The sequence below is a fragment of the Platalea leucorodia genome (genome assembly GCF_965183815.1).
Source record: "Platalea leucorodia genome assembly, chromosome: 5".
NCBI classification, from domain to species: Eukaryota; Metazoa; Chordata; class Aves; order Pelecaniformes; family Threskiornithidae; genus Platalea; species Platalea leucorodia.
Window position 1 is genome coordinate 81,878,519 of NC_138827.1, and position 18,190 is coordinate 81,896,708.

Genomic DNA, 18,190 nt, shown 5'->3' on the forward strand with positions numbered 1-18,190 from the left:
AGTCGTATAATAATTCCTTGGTTTATATTTATACTATAAGGGTAAAAACCTGATTTTTATCATGTCTGCTATACTGGCAGAATAAAACAGCTCAGCTTTCTAATATATTTTAATTATGCATCATAAAATTAATTTAACAAGGAAGACACCCTTCAATTCCATATTCTATTTCACACCTACATTGCACAATATTATTCAAAACAACTACTGTGTGATACAGTATGATTTTCTATGTACAACACCACATTAAGAGAGCATTCAGGTTACATCCTTATATCACAAAATGCCACTAATACGCTGTTGTATATGAATAAATTTAAAAAGAAAGACCTTGTAAACAGACCTTTACAAAAGTGAAAAATACCGGAAGACTCCTGTAGTCTGTTAACACTTCTAATAGCTTTTACCACAGGCAATAATGGGCATACCTGTTTGAAAATCACACGGTCTGGTACATTTCTGCAGCATCTTTCATCCCAAAATATTTGTATTCCACATTTCTGGCACCCTCTTGAACAGAGGAGAGCAACCACCAGCACTATCCTACCGCGAGGGTGGGGGCACGGACATTTTCCCAAAGCCATCTAGGACAACTCCTGACTGTTATGAAAAATGCCATGGGATATTACTGCTTTTTCAGAACAGGCAGGACTTTGTTTTTAGTAATTTAACTTGTATGAAAACCCCATACTTAGTAAGCTGCCTGGAACTCCAAGTCTCTCTCTAAGATAGAGGTTCTCCTTCAAATAGCAGTTGGAATTAACAGTTCTCACTGCAAGCGTAACTTGAAGGTTATGCTAACAGTAATCAGAACGGGGTATTAATCTGCAAACATTGATACTGAATATACAATGGCACCACGTACATTTACTGAGCGCAGTGGGTGCCGACTTGTCACCCGGATGAATGCCTCCAGCTAAATGATTGTTTTACCTCAAACCATAGACAAAGGATGACATTATTGCAACTGTGCAATTAATAACCTGCCACTTCGGTAACTGCTACAATGATATCTTCACAGATCAGCTTGAAAAAGCTAGGGAACTTTTCTTTAAATGTTCCTTGTTTTGACTGCTCAATTGGAGAGACATGAATAGTGTATTTATAGCCCATTTACTTGGTATTCCCTCTTGCAGCCTTCTGTTTATTGTGTATGAGTTACATTTGCTTTATATGAGCAACATTTTGAGTTCAGGACAAAGTTGTGAACTTTGTAAAAATAGAAAAATAAAAAAAGAGAGTTTGACTCTGTGAACATCTTACGAAACTCGAACACAGAACTGATTTTCTGTTGTTAAAAAACAAAGTGCCACAGGAGTCCAGAATTTGTTTTTAAAAACTGAGATCCCTACGACAAATGGTATCTCCAGTATCTCATAAAACGCACTATTTTAAGTCTAGTTATCATAAAACTGTCACTGCAGAACATGGTCTGCAGGCACTCAAGTTTAGAGCCTACAGTGTTTCTAGTGATCAGCATTTCAGACATGTTTGGTGAACAACCGAGATTTGAATAAGAGAAGTGGTAGTGTAAGAAGATAAGCATAACCTCTCCCCTCTTAAGTGAGACTGGCGTTATTCAGTGAACTGCTTTTTTAGCTAATTCCCCAGTCTCTATTGGAAATTGCCACCACTGATAAATCTTTTTAGGTTATTTCCCCGATGTCACTTTTCTCCCTGGCATTGCTGAGTTTCTATTATTAGCCCATGTGAGCTAGTCAATAGATTGCAATCTTCATGGCATTAGTACTTGCCAAAAGAATTAGACTACAGCATATAGTGGTTTTCAAATGAGATTTTAAAGAGAATGGTACAACAGTTCCTTATCTGTCGGTGGTCCAGCAAAGCCGATTAGAAGGGATGACAACATCACACCAACTTCTGTAATTATTCCAACTAACATACAAGCAGCTATGATGGTCTTCAGCTCAGTTGAAAGAGCACTGTAGTGTTGGATCATCTCACACCTTTGCAACATGTGAGGTTCTTTACTATTTAGAAGATGCAGTCACTTAATGGTTTCACCCAAGCAGTAGCTGGTTGGAAACATGAAGTTCTTTTGTACTTAAACTGAGGCTATGCTCTGAATGCAGAAAGTTACCCTGCCCTTACTGCAGGAACAGTCAACATACAAAGGACTTATTTGTCAGCCTTCATCTTAACCTAGGAAGTTGCCAAACAATTTGAGGAGCGTGAGAAAAGAAAGTGGACTGTCAAAAGAGAAAAAGGGTCGGAGACTTGCATAAGGTCTTCAGTGGGATTGTTCTTGAGATTCTTCTTGTTGATCAATTTGTTGAACACCATCTCTTTGAAAACTGGACGATGGAAAATCCATCTGACTCATCAGTGATTAATTTTTTGGTTTAAGAAACGTACACAGATTAATAGGGTGTGCCTGATAATGGCATGTGGTTATTCAGGGTGTGGACAACCTCTAGGGTCTGTCAAAACAGGCAGCTTCAGGGTTATTTAACCTCTACTGAAGAAGCAGAAAATAAAAGCAGGAGAAAATCTTTTTGAAGAAGGACAGTACAAATGAGAAGGACACGCAGGGAGAAGCAAAATGTTATTGAAGTACAATATCTTTATTATACTATATGCAGTGTTATATGAGACAATGCCCATATTATGAATAATATTAACATAGAATGGTCGATTATACTATTTTTTTCCAGCTATGTAATCTTAGAACTAGGCAGAAAAAGGACATTAATACTAGAATGCAATGTTCTACTTTTTCCCTATGGGAAAAAAAGGTATAAATGCTTTGTCGTTAGCTATTTTTCAACTTCTGTTAAGTGCTGGCCAAAATATTACCTGCATAGAGAGTTGTATTTTACTGTGCAATACCATCTCCTGATGCCACGGCACAGCCGGAAAGGTGCTCCGGGCTGACACGGCTACATAGCACGTACTGCCAGATCTGCTCGCTAGATATTGCAAAGGAGCAGCTTGTCACACAGAAACGACTGAAGTGCCGTCACGCTGGAAGAACAAGCCGGAGATGTAGCTGAAGCCACTCTTGGCACCGGAGCTTAGCTCCCCGTGACACGAGTAGGCCACGCCGTGCTTCGGCCGCTGCAGCCAGCTCGGCGGCCGCAGGCACCCGCGGGACGCGCCGCTGCCCGCCCCGGGGCCGAGGCCGCCCGCCGGCGGGCAGGGAGGAGGGCTGCGGGGGACCACCGCAACCAAACCTCAGCGCACTCGGCCGGGACAAGTCCCCGGCGCCCTCGGCAACGGGCGCAGGGCGGCCTGGCTTTGATGGCGGGGCAGAACCGTTGGCCGGAGGGCGCTGGGTGCCCCGCGGGGGGGGACCGCCGCCCCTGCCCTGGGCTCCCCGCCGGGCTCTCCCCACCTGTAGGGATTTCGCCCCGCGCCCTGGTGGCTGGAATGGGGAAGGGCTGAGCCCGGGGTGGCCGCCGGGACGCTTCGCTCGGGGAGAGGAAAATTCCAGCCGAGAGGAGAGGCCCTGCCCCCGCTGGCCGCTGGCAGCCCGCGGCCGGGGCCGAGGCCGAGGCCGAGGCCGAGCGGCGTCCCCGTACCGGCCGGGCGTCGGGCCGCCCCTGGCGGGAGAGCCGGGCGTGTGGAGGCGGGCGGGCAGCGAGAGAGGGAGAGAGAGGGAGGAGCTGGGACGGGAACAGGGAGTCTCTGTTTCTCCGCGGGTGCCGGAGCGGGGAAGGTTCCGCGTTTCAAGTTTCTCGCAGCAAAGTTTTTTTTGTTGTTGGTTTGTTTTTTGTTTTTCGGGTTTTTTTTTTGCTTTTGTGGTTTCCCCCCCCTCCGCCCAAGGTGTGGTGCAGCGAGCGGCCGCCCCGGCGCAGGCAGCTCAGCGGAGCCGTGTGCGTGGCCGCCGCCCCGGGAAGGCGCCCCATGGCCGCGCTGTGAACAGCGGGGAATGCGGCGGCTCGGGGGCAAGGCGGCGCTGGGGGCGGCAGAGCGGGGCCGTCTTCCTCAGCCCGCCCCGAGCAGGTGAGGCGGGGAGCCCAGGCGCTGTGCGGGCGGGTCCCAGCGGCTGCGCCCGCCCTGCCCCCGAGAGCCGACCTGCGCTCACCCAGCCGCCGGCATGGACGGCCGCGCTCCGCAGGCGGCCGCCCCGCCGCCCTCAGGGTAAGCACGGCTCTCCGCGGGGGTGGGAGGCCCAGGCGCCCCCCGGCTCCAGCGGGGAACCGCGGTCACGCCGGGCCGTGCGCGGGGGCGGGTGAGGTGAGGGGTGAGCTGCGGTGTGAGGGGGCAGCGCGGGGCGGGGAGGCCGGCGCCGTGCGCGTCCGGCTGTGCGATGCGGCGTTCGGGAGGCAACCAGGGGCGAGAGGCGGCTCCCCAGCGCCGGGGGCCGGTGCGGGTGCCCCTTCCCTGCCCTCGGCGGCGGAGGGAGCGAGGCGGAAGCTCCGCGCGGGACGGCGGCTCCTCAGCCGAGCCGAGCCGGCAGCGGGGAGGGGAATGGAGCAGCGCGACCGTTAAACGGCTGCCGGCGCGGGGGGAGCAGGCGGGCTGGGCGCCGTCTCCCGCGCCTGGACGGCATCGCGGCTGGCTCCCCTGGCTGAGGCGGGCTCTGCGGCGGGACGGCGCTGCGGGACAATCCGTCGGGTCGCCGGCGCCCTCCTCGGCGCTGCCTGGCGGAGGAGCGGCGGGCGTGTGCGGGCCGTACCGCCAGCCCTCGCCCCTCGCCGGGGGCATTTCCGCAGGGACGAGCCGTGACCTGCCTGCCGGCGTCGCCGTCCCGGTACCTCTGGCGGGCTGCGGTATTGCCAGAAACCGCTAGTGCAGTACCTGTCGGGGAGCACTTCGGTGTCGGGATCGGCTCCTCTGTGAAATCTCTGAAACGCAAAATTTCCCAGTGTGACCATCTGTAAGGGGCGCGTGTGTCAACTCCCACTTCTCTGTGTAAGAGCGGTGGTAGCGGCGTGGGAGAGCTGGGCGCTTCTCGGTGCTTTGGTAACTGCCCGCCTTGGAAGAGAAAAAAAAATAAACAAGCAGCATCTGTTGGGAGAAGTAAAAGAGATGGTTTGTTTTTAAATGTTAGGCTCCTCTCACAAATTGCTTATAATCTGTCAGAAGATGTAACTTTAAAGAATGTATTTTTAAATTAAGTAAAACTACCCCAGTTGTAGATCAGGAGGAGGGGGACTTCTGTTTGAGTTAAGTAGTGAGGTATGTTTGAAGAAAATTAATTCACTCAATAACTTCAGTAGGAACTTGAGAGATTCAAAATACTGACAAGACTGATGGGGTTATCTGTAAATAGAAGGGACAAAATACATGGTGAGTGTATTTTTTAACACCAAGACTTTCTTGAAGCTTCCATATCATATGCAAAAATGGATTCATTGGATTTCTGACCAAGTGACTACAAGATAAGCAGGTGCAGTTGATGGTAATTTACTGTAGTATTTGCAGTAGCAATCAGATTGGTTTGACATCATGACCGTAGGGAATACAGAAGGCTCGTAGAGGAGGGGTATTTATTCACTTAGGGCCTTGTGGCAATTCCACATTTATGTATGGCCATTGAGAAATGAAGTTTATATTGTTAATCAGTGTAGAAGGTATAATTACAGTATAGATAATTACTGCATTTTTAAGACTCAGGGTATGTAAGCACAGTTGAAAGGACTGAGCGTATGATAGTAGAGCATGATACCAGGTTAGGAAGTGACTAAAACAGTGTGGCTTGAAGGTCCTCAGTTTTACTTGTGGGCAGGAACATGAAAGCAAGAAAAAAGGCACAATTAAAATTTTGGTTGGTCTGACAGCTTCTCTGGGCCTATCGCCTGCTGTAAAGCTGTTGGTTATAGTGAATTTTGGCTGCTGCTTGACTTCTCTAAGTCAGGAAAAGTAGTCTGTTCCCTTAATGTGACTTCAAGCATCTGTCAGCATTCACATCTCAGTTTTGAAAGACATGTAGCTAACAGCAGTGCTTATTTTCGTTAGCCCTGCAGATATTTTTTCAGGCCTTTTATCAGCTGTTCCCATGTAATTTGGTACTTAAGAAATCAGTTTACCATTCCTTTCTTGTTACAACAGGAGTTCTTTATTGGCAGTCTTAATTATTTCCTGAAGATGGTCTCATTTGCTCATCCAAATGCTGGATTTGAGGAAAAAAAATGCCAACTCCCAGTTTACTGAAAATGATCCACAGATACGTTTTTGAATAGTAAGCAGTACTGCGGTTCTCTCTTGGAGATAATAGGAAAAATTGTGCAATCTGGGAAGAATTTCAGTTGAAATAGCAATTTTCTTTAAATGAATTACCAAGTGATATGATACTGCATTATATCTCTTCTTCACCTGTCTGGCCAGGTGGAGAATGTTGTTAATCCACAGCTGACAATTGTTTCCCAGTAAATGTGTTCTTAAATCACTTTTTGAAGTTATGTGGTGTAATTACTGATAACTTTTGACAGCTTAGAAAGCCTATTTATGCTAACTGCCAGGAAGGATAGAGGTGTTGAAGGTGTTTTCTGAGTTTTCAAGCATTGATGTTTATTTAGCCTTGGAACTTCTATATAACTGAATCATTGGTGGCTCTTCAATATGGAATTTTGTTATCAGTTCTATGAGGTCAAGCTTTGGGAAAGGACCCTGTAATTATATCCTGGAAGACAATGTTTTTGCATGCGGGATTATGCTTTTCTATTGAAAAACTGGTTATTAAAACTGGTTGTGGATAAAAATATTTGCTTGAATTTGGGGAAAAAATGCAGGGGTGTATGCCAGTGTTATTCTCACCATCCAATCAAAGTAAATCAGTAAAGATTTTTTAAAAACAGCTCCTAATGGATTTTTTTTTTTTTTTTTAAATATGGTGAATAGGAGGTGTGCCCAGTAACTGGCTGGAATTTTTTTGGAATATGGTGAATAGGAGGTGTGCCCAGTAACTGGCTGGACATGACACATAGTTTCTTCTGGTAGGAGAAGAAACTTGGCTGGACCTACTTTTAAGGCATTTTATAGCTCATCTATCTTGCCTTGAGTCTGAGCAGCACTCATGACACTGTGCTCCTGCCAGGCCACTTGACACAGTCTGCTCCTGTTCATCACAGAGCTGAATTGGCTTTATGTATTGGCTGCATTATGGGATGATAGGAAAATGTGTGTTTTAATACTTTCAAAAAAAAAAAAAAAAGTGTCTGTGGTTGGTATCCTGCCTCTTGAACACAATTTTCCTGCTGTTGCTGGATAGCAATCCTGTGCCCTGGAGTAAATGAATTTTTACATTACCAAGTAGATTTCACTAGTTGACACAGGCTTTTACCATGAAGAACCGTATTGTAAGCCTTGGTTAGATTACTGCCAGGAACACTCCTCATGTATGCCTTCATATTCTTATTCCCTGATTGCTTGGCCTGGTGAATGTATTTGAAAAGTTTGATAAGAAGAACACGAGAGAAGGCTTTTTCACATGGTTAGGGCTGTCTGGGGAAGGGAGAGATGTTTTCAGAAAGAACAAGAAATGTAACTTTTCTCTTGTGTGTATAACCGTTGAGTTTTTATCAAATCATTTCAGATAATGGATCTCTGGAGACATCAGCTGTGGCTCAGTGTTGAGAAGTGCCTGGCATTAAGCTTAGAATACTGTTTTGAGCTCTCTGCCTTGCTTTCACGTTGTTGGTTGAGTCAGTTCACAACAGAGCCACAGGTTTGTTCAAGTATAAATGAAAGTCCTCCTTGTTGTGGAGCGTGGGATGGGGCAGAAAATGTAGCAATAGCTTCAAACCAACCATTCTGTTGCCAAGCCACAGCAGCAGATTGGGGTGTGTGTGTCTAAATTTGCTCAGTTTGGTGAAATTTAGGTCAGGGCCAAAACTACATTTTTATCTTGCAATGAATTAGCCGTTGCTATTGCTCTGTATCCTGCGTTATTGTATACATATATTTATGAATAAATGCAAGACCTTTTTGGGCTTGTGATACTAAATGGTAGCACTATCTAGGATCAGAAGTTGGGCTGGCATGGGTCTAATCTTAGATGTGCTTTATCTCTTAGACTGAAGACTTCAAGATAAATAGCTCATTTATTTCTCACCCCCATGACCCTGATAAAGATCAACGAATGGAGGAATAACAAAATGGAAAGAACTTTGAGAATTTGTGACCATAGAGTTTGCTGGCCGTTTGAAACGGGGAGTTAGCTACTTTGCGGGTGGATCCCCATCAGGAGCCACTTGAATGCTAATCATTCCAGAGGGTAATTTGCCAACTGAGTTCTGAACATACACGTAATACTTCTTGAGGTCATTATGTTGTTCTTGTTAATGTATCTGCCTTAACCAAGGCAACGTCAAATAGTTGCATGACACAGTGGTGCCATGAACTGAACATGGTATTTAAAAGCTGGTTTGATTACTCAAACTTTGTCAAGTCTGAAGTCATAGCTGGGTGCCTATCGAGTAGTCAGTGGTAATGTTCACTGTTGGAGTGTGTTGCTGTGGGAATGAGATCAAGGAAACATTAGGGGGTTGAGGAATGTGGATACTAGGGTGAAAAAATGTGTGGGAGGGTAATACACAAATAGAGAAATCAGCAGAGTTATTTCAAAGCTTTGTCCAAGTGTGATGGTATCCTGCGAAAAGGAAAAGTGAGAGCCAGTCGTTAGTGAGGTATCAAAAGCAAGTGAGGGGAAAAAGTGCTTGAGACTGGAAGGTGGGTTTCAGTGTTATCTTAGGGTAGGTTTTTTTCTTTCTATTGTTACTGGATTTTTGGGTGAACTTTGAAGGAGATTACAGTGTTTATGTAAACCTGAAGATCACTGTTTATGTTGGGTAGGCGCATCTGTGTTGGGTGGAAGAAGAAAAGAGCCCAAAAGGGCTCTTTTGTAGGGGACCAAAAGCTTAGATTCCAGAGGAAACTGGAGATCTTTACAGGATTCCTGTCATCTGACAGAGAAATTAACTCACTAGGAATATTTTAAAGTCACAAATATATGGTTTCTCCTGTAATCTGGTAACATCTAAATAGGTCTCCCTTCATGAAGTCCAGTACTGCTTCTGACTTTCTTGATGGTAGCTTGGAAGAAAGTTTCTAAGCATGCAAGTTTTTCTAGCTTGATTGCTGTTGTTTCTAGCTGCCACTGTTGTAGTTCTATGTGTGTTGGGAGCAAATTATCCAGCCAGCCATGGGAGTTGTAACAATGTTCATGCCTGCTCAACTAAATATTTTTTTTTTCCCCTAGAAATTAACAAGTCAGTATGAGGAGTTGCTCTGTTAATGGAGTGGATACAAGGAATGCTGGGTGTTCTTTTTTATGGCTGCTTGCAAGTTAAAACAGATCTGCTTGTGCGCTTTCTTTTCACCTGGCTCTCACTTGCTTCCCCAACAGCTGACCTGCTACTCTGACTTAAGTTCACGTAGCTGCCTGCTGTTTGAGAAAGAGTTGCTCTTTACTGTGAGTATTTGCTGTCACTATGTACTGCTCTAAAACTCAGAGAGCTGACGTCAGGGCATTAGAGGATGACAAGAAGCTGAGATGCTGGCTCCTAGACTCCTGTAGAGTTCTGTGGCCATGCCCAGCATTAGCACAATGAAGAGGAAACTGACTGTGCATCATGCAACAATGGAGAGTTCAAGGGGGAAAACCACCCCATGCTGTTTTGAGCTGTAACAAGCAATTAAAAACTTGAAGTTTCACCTGAATTCTCTCCTAAGGTAGGATCCCACAGTTAAAAATGCAATTCTTTGTAAGAAAGTAAACTTAAACATTTACTAACTGGAGTTCCAGTAGATGCGTTCTGAGTTAAAATCTGCATGATGATGGACTAGTGGATAAACATGCATTTTTTTTCATAGTTTAAGAAACACTTTATGCATCAGAAGTGGAATACCATGGGAATCTTTACAGAATTGAGAGTTCCTGGATTTGTTTTTTGTTTGCTGGGAGGTTATCCAGTTCAGAAGGGGCGTGTACGTTTATATGTATCTTTGGGTGGTTGTAAATGATCAGAGTGCTGTAGATGGTTAAAGGATGGATCCCCTAATCTCTATAAAATGTTTCCCTGGGGAGCTTGCATATATGTCGACTGTGCTGCAAGATTAGGGTTGTCAGGATTGCTATTTTCAGTTAAAGAAAATAGAGCACATGAATATTTTTAGCTAGGCATAAACTTTCTTCTGTGAGAAAGCATAGGTTTTGTTGGAAGCTTTAGTTCTACAGAGGTTTTCATTGAAGATACAGTCTCCAAGCTGTACTTTCTTAGCTGTATTTTAAAAATCCTCTCTGCACGTTTCTTCGGATTTTATTTCTATTCTGGAAATCTAACTACTTGGTTTGGAAAACATAGATCACTCTTATTTAAAAACAAACAAACAGACCTCTCCTTCTCCCCAAACAATGCAAACAATTACTCTGTGCTAAACAAGAAATGTGAGCTTGACTTTTTCTCAAATACCAGCAATGGTACAGATTTTGTTCTTTGCCCTACATCTTTCCTGCAAAGTGATACTGTCTTAATTAAAAAAACCCCCACACTCCATCTCAAAATTATAGCATTAGAAACATGGGTATTTTTCTTTAAAATCAAATCCCCTTTCAATTTAATAGTCCTGAATATTATTTATTGGGCCTTGTTTCCTGTTGGGAATTAATTTTGCCTTTTTGTATTTTACCTGGCTTTCATGTCAGACCTTCAGATGCATTTTCTTCCAAAGACTAAGGCTCTGTACATGGGTTTTTAGCAGGTTAAGTGTTTTGCTATGGGAAAGGCATAAGCATCTCTTTCAGTTGTCCCTATAATACAAACATATTATTGACAAAGTTGCCTGGAGGGACTGCTTTTTCTGTAATTTTCATAAAATGAATTTTTATTATATGTTGCATCCAGTTTGACTTTTCCCCCCACCCCAGTTTGACGTGCTGGGAGCTTTGCTGAATAAAGTGAGTTAAATAAGAATGTTCCAGTGTATGGGACCATCAGCAGGGTAGCAGTGGAAACTTTGTGTTACTATTGCCCAGATACTTTCTATGTGTAGGTCTCAAGGTAATTAGAAGGGCAATAGGGAAGAATAATGCGTCAAGTCTGGGTTTTGTCATTTACTATTTTACCATGTGTTTAAGTATCATTGTATTGCTCTTGACCTTTGTAAAACGTAGTACAGTCCTTCTGTACTGTCACACTAGACTGACAAAACAACTGGCCGTAATACTGCAGGTAGAAGATAATCTACTGAGGTATCTATTGTTTAACTGTTCTTGTCACAGCAATGTTGAAAGCATTTTTTACTTGGGAGGAACAATGTTTTGTCTCTGGATCTAGTAAAAAAAATAGAGGAGCCAAAATGTCTGTTAGTAACAAAGTTGAGAAAACAAATGTTTACAACTCACCATGCTGGGTTGTAACCCCTTCAGGCAAAAATGAAGTACATCCTTCTTCACTACTAGGTATGGACTTAAACCTTTTGTTCTTTTAATTAAAAATGCATGTTGTGCAGAATTAAATATGAAACGATTCTGGCTTTGAGAGCATAGAAACTAGTTGCATGGATGTATGGTTTTTTTAGTTCTTTAGTTCGCAAGACAAGCAAGGAATTAGTTAGTTGATGGTGATTTTGTAGTAGGTAGAATTTCCAGAGGTGGAATTTCTGATGATTTTCAGGAGTTTGTGTGAAATCAGAAATTCCAGCCATGACGGAAATCTGGGCTTTGACAATTTTTTCTTTTTTTTAAAATTCAGAAACTTTAATTCCTCAAAAATCAGTACCGCTATGTGTTGAAAGCTGTCCCTAGGTTCCTAAACTTTCGTTCCTTAAGAGTTATTGCTTTCTCCGTCTACTCTATGAAGTCTCCAGACATCAACTTGTCTGTATCCTCTGCTGGTTTCTGATTCATGGTGTCTCACTTCCCCTTGCCTGCAATTTTGATCCTCTCCTTCCACCCACACTACAAAGTAGCCTCACTAATTCCATCCTTGGCGCCCTCCTTGAGCTATTTTTACCTCATTCATTTTTTAAAGTACTCACTATTTGGAGAAAGTCCTGTTTTGCTGAATCTTAAACTTCAGTGTGCTACTGCTTCTTTTCTAAAAGCCTTTCTCATAGATCGTGCTTAGGAACTTTGAAGAATTATAACAATTCCTAAGGCACCTTAACTGTTGTGGTTTTAAACATTGGGAAGCTAAAGCGGTCTTTCCCCAGCTGCTTTTATTGGTGGCAGATGCTCTTGAAGACAACACTTGGGTTTTGGGTTTGGGGTTTTTTTTTATGGGGGGAGGAGATTCCTTCCTCCTATTATCTTAAACTATTTTGCAATGTATGACCCTGTCCTTAAACTCTTTCATAGAGTCCTTCTGCTTTTAGCTTCTTTGATTCTGTTCTTGTGCATTCTTTTAAATTTTGAGATATAAAAAGAACCTGGCCCTTCAGCTTGGTCCTTCCATCTGTTATTTTTTACCTGCGTCCCATTCTGATTTCTCTTCCTCTGACTTCACTCTGAAACTATAGATTCTTCTTTTTCTAAATGTGGCTTTGTGTTTAAATATTACGCATCACATTTTACCTAGGTTAATGCGTCTTATTTCCTTGTACTTACATGGGCATGGAGAGTATTTTCACTACAGTGTTTAAGGGGAGAAGGGCTTCCCAGGCCCTTTCATATGGCACTTCAAAGAGGGGTCATTGGCTGTCTTTGAAGTTGCTGTTCTCGTCTGCTGACTCATCTACATCTGAGTGATGCCTTAGACATCGCAGGACTTGGAGCTGAGATCTTGAGGAGCAGTGATAGCTAGAGCCATGAAATAGGATTTATTTTATTATTTTTCTCCTTTCAACTAACTCAGAGTTTACTTATGACTTTGTTGTGCCAGTAGCATTAATTTTCTTAATGTATTATATACTGTCCTTCCTCAGAATTAGATATATTTAATTTGATGTCTGCATGACAGGTTATCAGGACATTTGTTGTAGAAATGAACTGATGGAACTGGGTCAGATGTGTCTTTATACCTTCAGTTCCTTAATGCTTCTGTTTCTTGTTAGTTGGGTTTTTTGCGGGGTGGGGAGAGGGGTCTCTTTTTCTTCCAAGTCATATGTACAGGGAACAGAGGATTTTGAAACCTAGGTAACTTTTGGATTTTGTTTTGATTGTTCTTCTGCAGTGTAGGGCACATGTGCCCTGTCCTGCCGTGCCCCCCCCCCACCCCCCCAGGTATTATTGAAATAGTCTCAACATACCAGGCAATGCTTGTTCACTTTTATAGAAAAGCAAGGTGAAAATCTAGAAGGCATGGAAAAACCAAAGCATTTTGAAAGTACTCCTTCAGAGCTGATTGTCAATAGTGAGGGGGATAGGAGAGAATCTGAGGCAGCTTATTTTGGAAAAGTAATAAGGATCTGACATCATTGTCTGAACTGTTGGAATCTCTGTCTTATTTCTAAGCATCTTTGACTGTTCTCATATTTCCACTGCCCAAACATTCTTACAAACTTTCCAGTCTTCCTCCCAAAATACACTGCTGTAATGCCTCTCTATCCGTAAATCTCAAATGAATAAAGGAGAACTGAGGAAATGCAATGAATTGTAAATGTGAAATGAAACTATAAAAATACACAATGATTTATTTTGGAAAAAAAATGCAGTTTGGTGCTATGATAGTTTTAGAAATATTCAAACAAATCAATCGGTTCTTATTTTTTCTTTCTGATGGTGTTCTTTAAGATACTGCTTAAAGGCTTCCTTTTTTTTTTTTTTTTTTTTTTTTCCCCCCTTCCTGCTTTTACGTACCAAAAAAATTTTCCTGGATTCTGTAGTTCTGATATGTAAAGCCTGCCAGCTAATGGGTTTACAGGCAGCACTTAATCCAGAATAAGTTTTTATGGTAGAATTGAGAATGTTTGGAAATAATGACACATGACATAAATGCTGAAATTTCATCCTATACAGTGCCAAGCAGTATTTTATACGTGTTGACTGTAGATGGAGATATTTTAAAATTACTTGGTACCCTGACTGAGTGGTCTTGTGGAACGATCTATATGGTATCAGTCAAAGCTCTGCCTTTCTGCAGAAGAGACAGATGTCCTACATGCTGTCTCTGCTAGAGAAGAACTTCTGGATTTTCTTTCACATTTGCTGAATGAAATCTGTCTATACTCCGACAAGCTGATGCTGCCTTTTCCTGTTCGTGGTGCAGAGATCTGTAGTAGGAAAAGAAGTGCCTAGTGAATTGTTTATTTTGTAAACAAATGTTTGTCAGAGCCACTTGGAAGAACTTTAGCAACTTAAGATAGAAATACCCTTGCAAAATCCTACCGTGATTAATTGAGAACTGTGCAGTTCATTTGACAGCAACATGCTCTCGGAAAGGAAAAATGGTTGAGTATGTAAAGAGTTCTTCTGTTACCTGTGAACAAAAGCTCCGAGATTAGAAGTAATCATTTTATGAGTTTTCAACTTTCATTTAAAAATAAAATAAAACCCCAATGAGCTCTGGAAAACTCTATCTACAGTTATTGGTCTTTCTCACATCTTGTCACATCACATTTCACATCTCAGTCATACACTGAGAGTAAGCGTTTCCTTGAGTCAGTTTGTGGTATCATGTGAATAAATGCTCAGTGTGGTAGAAAGATCTCCAGTCTGTTTGTAAAAGTGCATGTGATGCTTTATCAAAGATGGGAAGGGATAGCTAAACATAGCACAGCATTTGTTGAAATTGTGAAAATTCAATCATTAAGCTCAGCCCATTAAAAAACTTCTGGCTTCTGACAGTTAAATGAGTTCTGTTAGAAAACGTGAATCACATCCTCAAACTGACATAACTGTACCAGTATTATGTACCATTGTATTTATTTGTGGCTTAAATTAACAAATATTTTCAGTTAAATGTTTAAGTGGCAGTTAGAAAGAAGTGGTTTGGTGACTCTTTATGAGAAAGACTGATTCATTCAGAGATCTGGCGCTGGGTATGGAGATTCACTATTCCCACCCCCCCTACCCCCCCTTTGTTTGTTTGTTTGTTTTGTTTTTTTTGATAGTAGTAGAATAATTAACAGCAGTTGCATACCTCCCTCCCTCCCTTATGGATAACCTAGGTGGGAGGAAGTTTCAGTGTCTTCTGAGCTGAGTAGGTTTGCTGCTGCTGTTGAGCTGGTAGAGTTTGTTGCAGCTTCTTTATGTCCTTTTCTTCAGTTAGAAGTCAATGATAAGCTGTTTGTAATCACAAAAGTCTGAGGTAATTCCTTTTTCTCTTTTTAAGTTTAAGCAAGGCTTTTGTTGCTTTAGGCCCTCTTCCCTTGCCCGTATTCACCTTAGGATATTTTAGTTTGGGGATGTTTTTGAAGTGTCAGCTTTGAATTTCTGGATCTAAAGAGAGCCCTTCTTCTTTAAGCTAGCAGCACTATGGTAGTAACTTTATATCTATGTAATAAAAATTCTAAAAATTCTCATTTTTGTTTTATGTGTATCAAAAGAACAGCCGGATCGCCATTAGCCACAACTCGAATCTCTTCTCCAATATGAAGCCAGAGTTCTCTCCGTGGATTTCCTCCTTTGGGTGGCGTTCGAAGCCCAACCCTTACTGGGAGAGAGAAAATGGGGCACTTAGAAGAGGTTGATTGGGTTCAGGTTACTGGCACTTAGAGTTTTACTCAGTAAAGTGAGGGTGAACTTTTCAATTTCACAGAGTTTGCGGCTAAATTTTAGCGCTGTCTTGTTTGTGTCTCTTTCTGCTTCTGTCATCTGTGTAGATAGCTGCCCATGAACGTTTTTCCAGATTGATTACCTGCTCTGTTTTTCAGCATGTTAACTTTAGTTTTATAACAGCATTCTGTGAAGCACTGATCTACTGCAGTGAAGTTTGGGGAAATCAGGATAAATTTTGGAGAAATTTTAGCAAATGAACTATCTGCAGCTTGTCCCTGACCTAGCTCCTACCACTACAGACAGGAGTAGAAGCTCTGGTCTAGGTGATGTTCTGATCTACACACCTTGTCACTGAAGCTGCTATTGCTGTAGCTGTGTTGGTGGTAATTTTGCCTATCCTTCCCCTTTCACCCCCACCGCCCACCCCACCCCAGGCCTTCTTTGGCCAGTGTAGACACATTCAAGGTTCTCTAGTACTCTTGAATCAGGGTCATTAGTTTCTAATTAAGAAGTTTGCCCTATATTGGTATTAGTAATTGCCTTTTTGTTTCCACTGACATTCTGCTGGCATGGTGCTTACCACTTGCTTGAAGAGAAATTGGTAAAAAATGTGCATCTCTTGTAGACATAACTAGCAATACGTTCTGCATTTTAAGTTTTTAGTGATTTAATGTATTCAACAAGCAACAATTTCTTCTAAAACTGTTTTGAACAAGTACAGTGGTTAACAGTTAAGCGCTCTTGGTCTTTCTATTTCTAAAGTGTGACAACATGTGAATGGCATGTTCATGAGTTACTGCATGGTTACAGAGTATGAGCATCTAAATCATTCAAAATGCTATTTGGCTGGTTACTTTCATGGGTAGGAATGTGGAAAACACTGGATTTCTGACAGGATTTGGACTATTGTGATAACACACGATACAGAATTATTAAATGCTTTGAGATTATTATTAAATAGTTTGAGAGGTGTCTAATAAAAAATTTTCATAGATACATTCTTTTAGGCATTTTACAGAGATTCTCTTATATTCAGGGAAAACTTCTAAATCCAGGGAGAACTTCTAGAGACGGTTTCAGATCTCAGGAATTTGTGTGTATGTTTTAAGGGCTTTGTGAGATTTTACAGCTTAGATCATTCGAGCAGTATTTCTGTCCTTTCCTCTGAAAGCCATGAAGTAAGAAAATCCTTTTTTCTCTGAATTTTCCTGGGTGTCGTTACATGACTTCTTGGGTGGGAGAAGTGTGTTACTTTTTTTAGTTAATATTTATAAACTTCAGTCACACTGTTTCAAAGCACTTAGTATACATCTATACACTCTGTAGATCAGGTAGGTACCATATGAGAATTTTCAGAAGGAAAGAACCAGGAAGATAAAATGCTGCTAAATTGGAGGGTGCTGTTTTTCATAATGAGAAGGGACTCAAGAGGAACTCTGATAAATAAAGCCCGTAGACAAGCTGCCCAGCTGTACTTTAAGATGAAAACAGGATGTTGGTTGTATTGCTGGAGGACTACTGTATAAATCAAAGGATATGCTATTATTGCTGTGTAAGGAAGCTGTACTCCCTTAGAGTAGTTCTGTATATAAAAGAATGGTAATTGCCATGCTTATCAAGGACTGGCAGTTCTCCTTTTCCAATTGTGACCTGGTGAATCCACCTCTAGTGCATGACTTAAAACGTTGCCAGTTATTTTAATCTCCTATTCAACAGGACAAACAGAATGTGGTTATTTTTATCTCTTTATGGTTCCTTAGATTATACAAATAGAAAACCCCTTTCCTATATTCAAGCCAAAGGTGACTTACTGAGGGGGATGTGGGTTGTTTCCCCATTACCTGTTAAACCCTGCCAGTTCAAGTTGTGTCCACTTAGTCATGTCATCTGGAAATGGCCAGGTGGCTTTCTTCCCTTGCTAATGTCTGACCTTTCCTTCTCCTAACTGTTTGGTTTATTTTTAAGAGTTCACTTATAGCCCCTTTAAATTTTTGTTTGATAGGCTAAGCCGTTTTTTGTTTATTCTCATAAGGTCTTTTAAAGCGCTCCTCTGCCCCTGTTGCACTCAATGTACTGTTCTAATGTTCCTCAATGCCAACTAGAATGGTGTTGCCTTTAATTTTGTTTTTAAAATTAATAGTTTTTATGCTTCTAAGCACTATATATATGTTGAATTACTTTTCAGCTTTTGGTTTCCACTAGTTTATTTTTCTCTTCAGGGAAATCATAGAATCGTAAATTGTTTGGGTTGGAAGAGACCATCCTCTAGTCCAACCCCCACGGTAGATCTGTAGTACACTGTAGGATAGCCTAGATTGTTATTTGAGAAATATAAGTTTCTCCTAGGCAGAAGAACAACAATAAGTATATGGATAAAGGTTAAATTGATGTTCCTGTAATATTACATGTGTTTTTACAGAAAATTTTTTGGGATAAGTCCTCAAAACTGGAACTATTTTGGTAGAGTGATTTTAGCATAGCAGTTTACACTGGTTAGTAGAGAGTTGTCAACCTCTTAGTATTTGTACTCAAGTGCAGAGTTAGCCTTCCTGCGGTAAAACTCCTGACCGTGAATCAGATTTGAAACCAGTTCATGCTGCTGATGCCTACAGGGTAGAGGAACAA

General features: G+C 42.1%; 1 protein-coding gene across 2 annotated transcripts in view; it reads left to right on the forward strand.

The window, feature by feature from the left end:
• The first annotated feature begins 3,998 nt into the window (after positions 1-3,998).
• The window catches only part of COBLL1 (cordon-bleu WH2 repeat protein like 1), an 85,663-nt gene continuing 71,471 nt past the window's right edge, over positions 3,999-18,190 (forward strand). For both annotated transcript variants that reach the window (XM_082313614.1, XM_082313615.1), the window contains exon 1: positions 3,999-4,104. In XM_082313614.1, the coding sequence (XP_082169740.1) occupies positions 4,061-4,104 (44 nt within the window). In that variant the 5' untranslated portion in view covers positions 3,999-4,060. The remainder of the gene's footprint in view (positions 4,105-18,190) is intronic.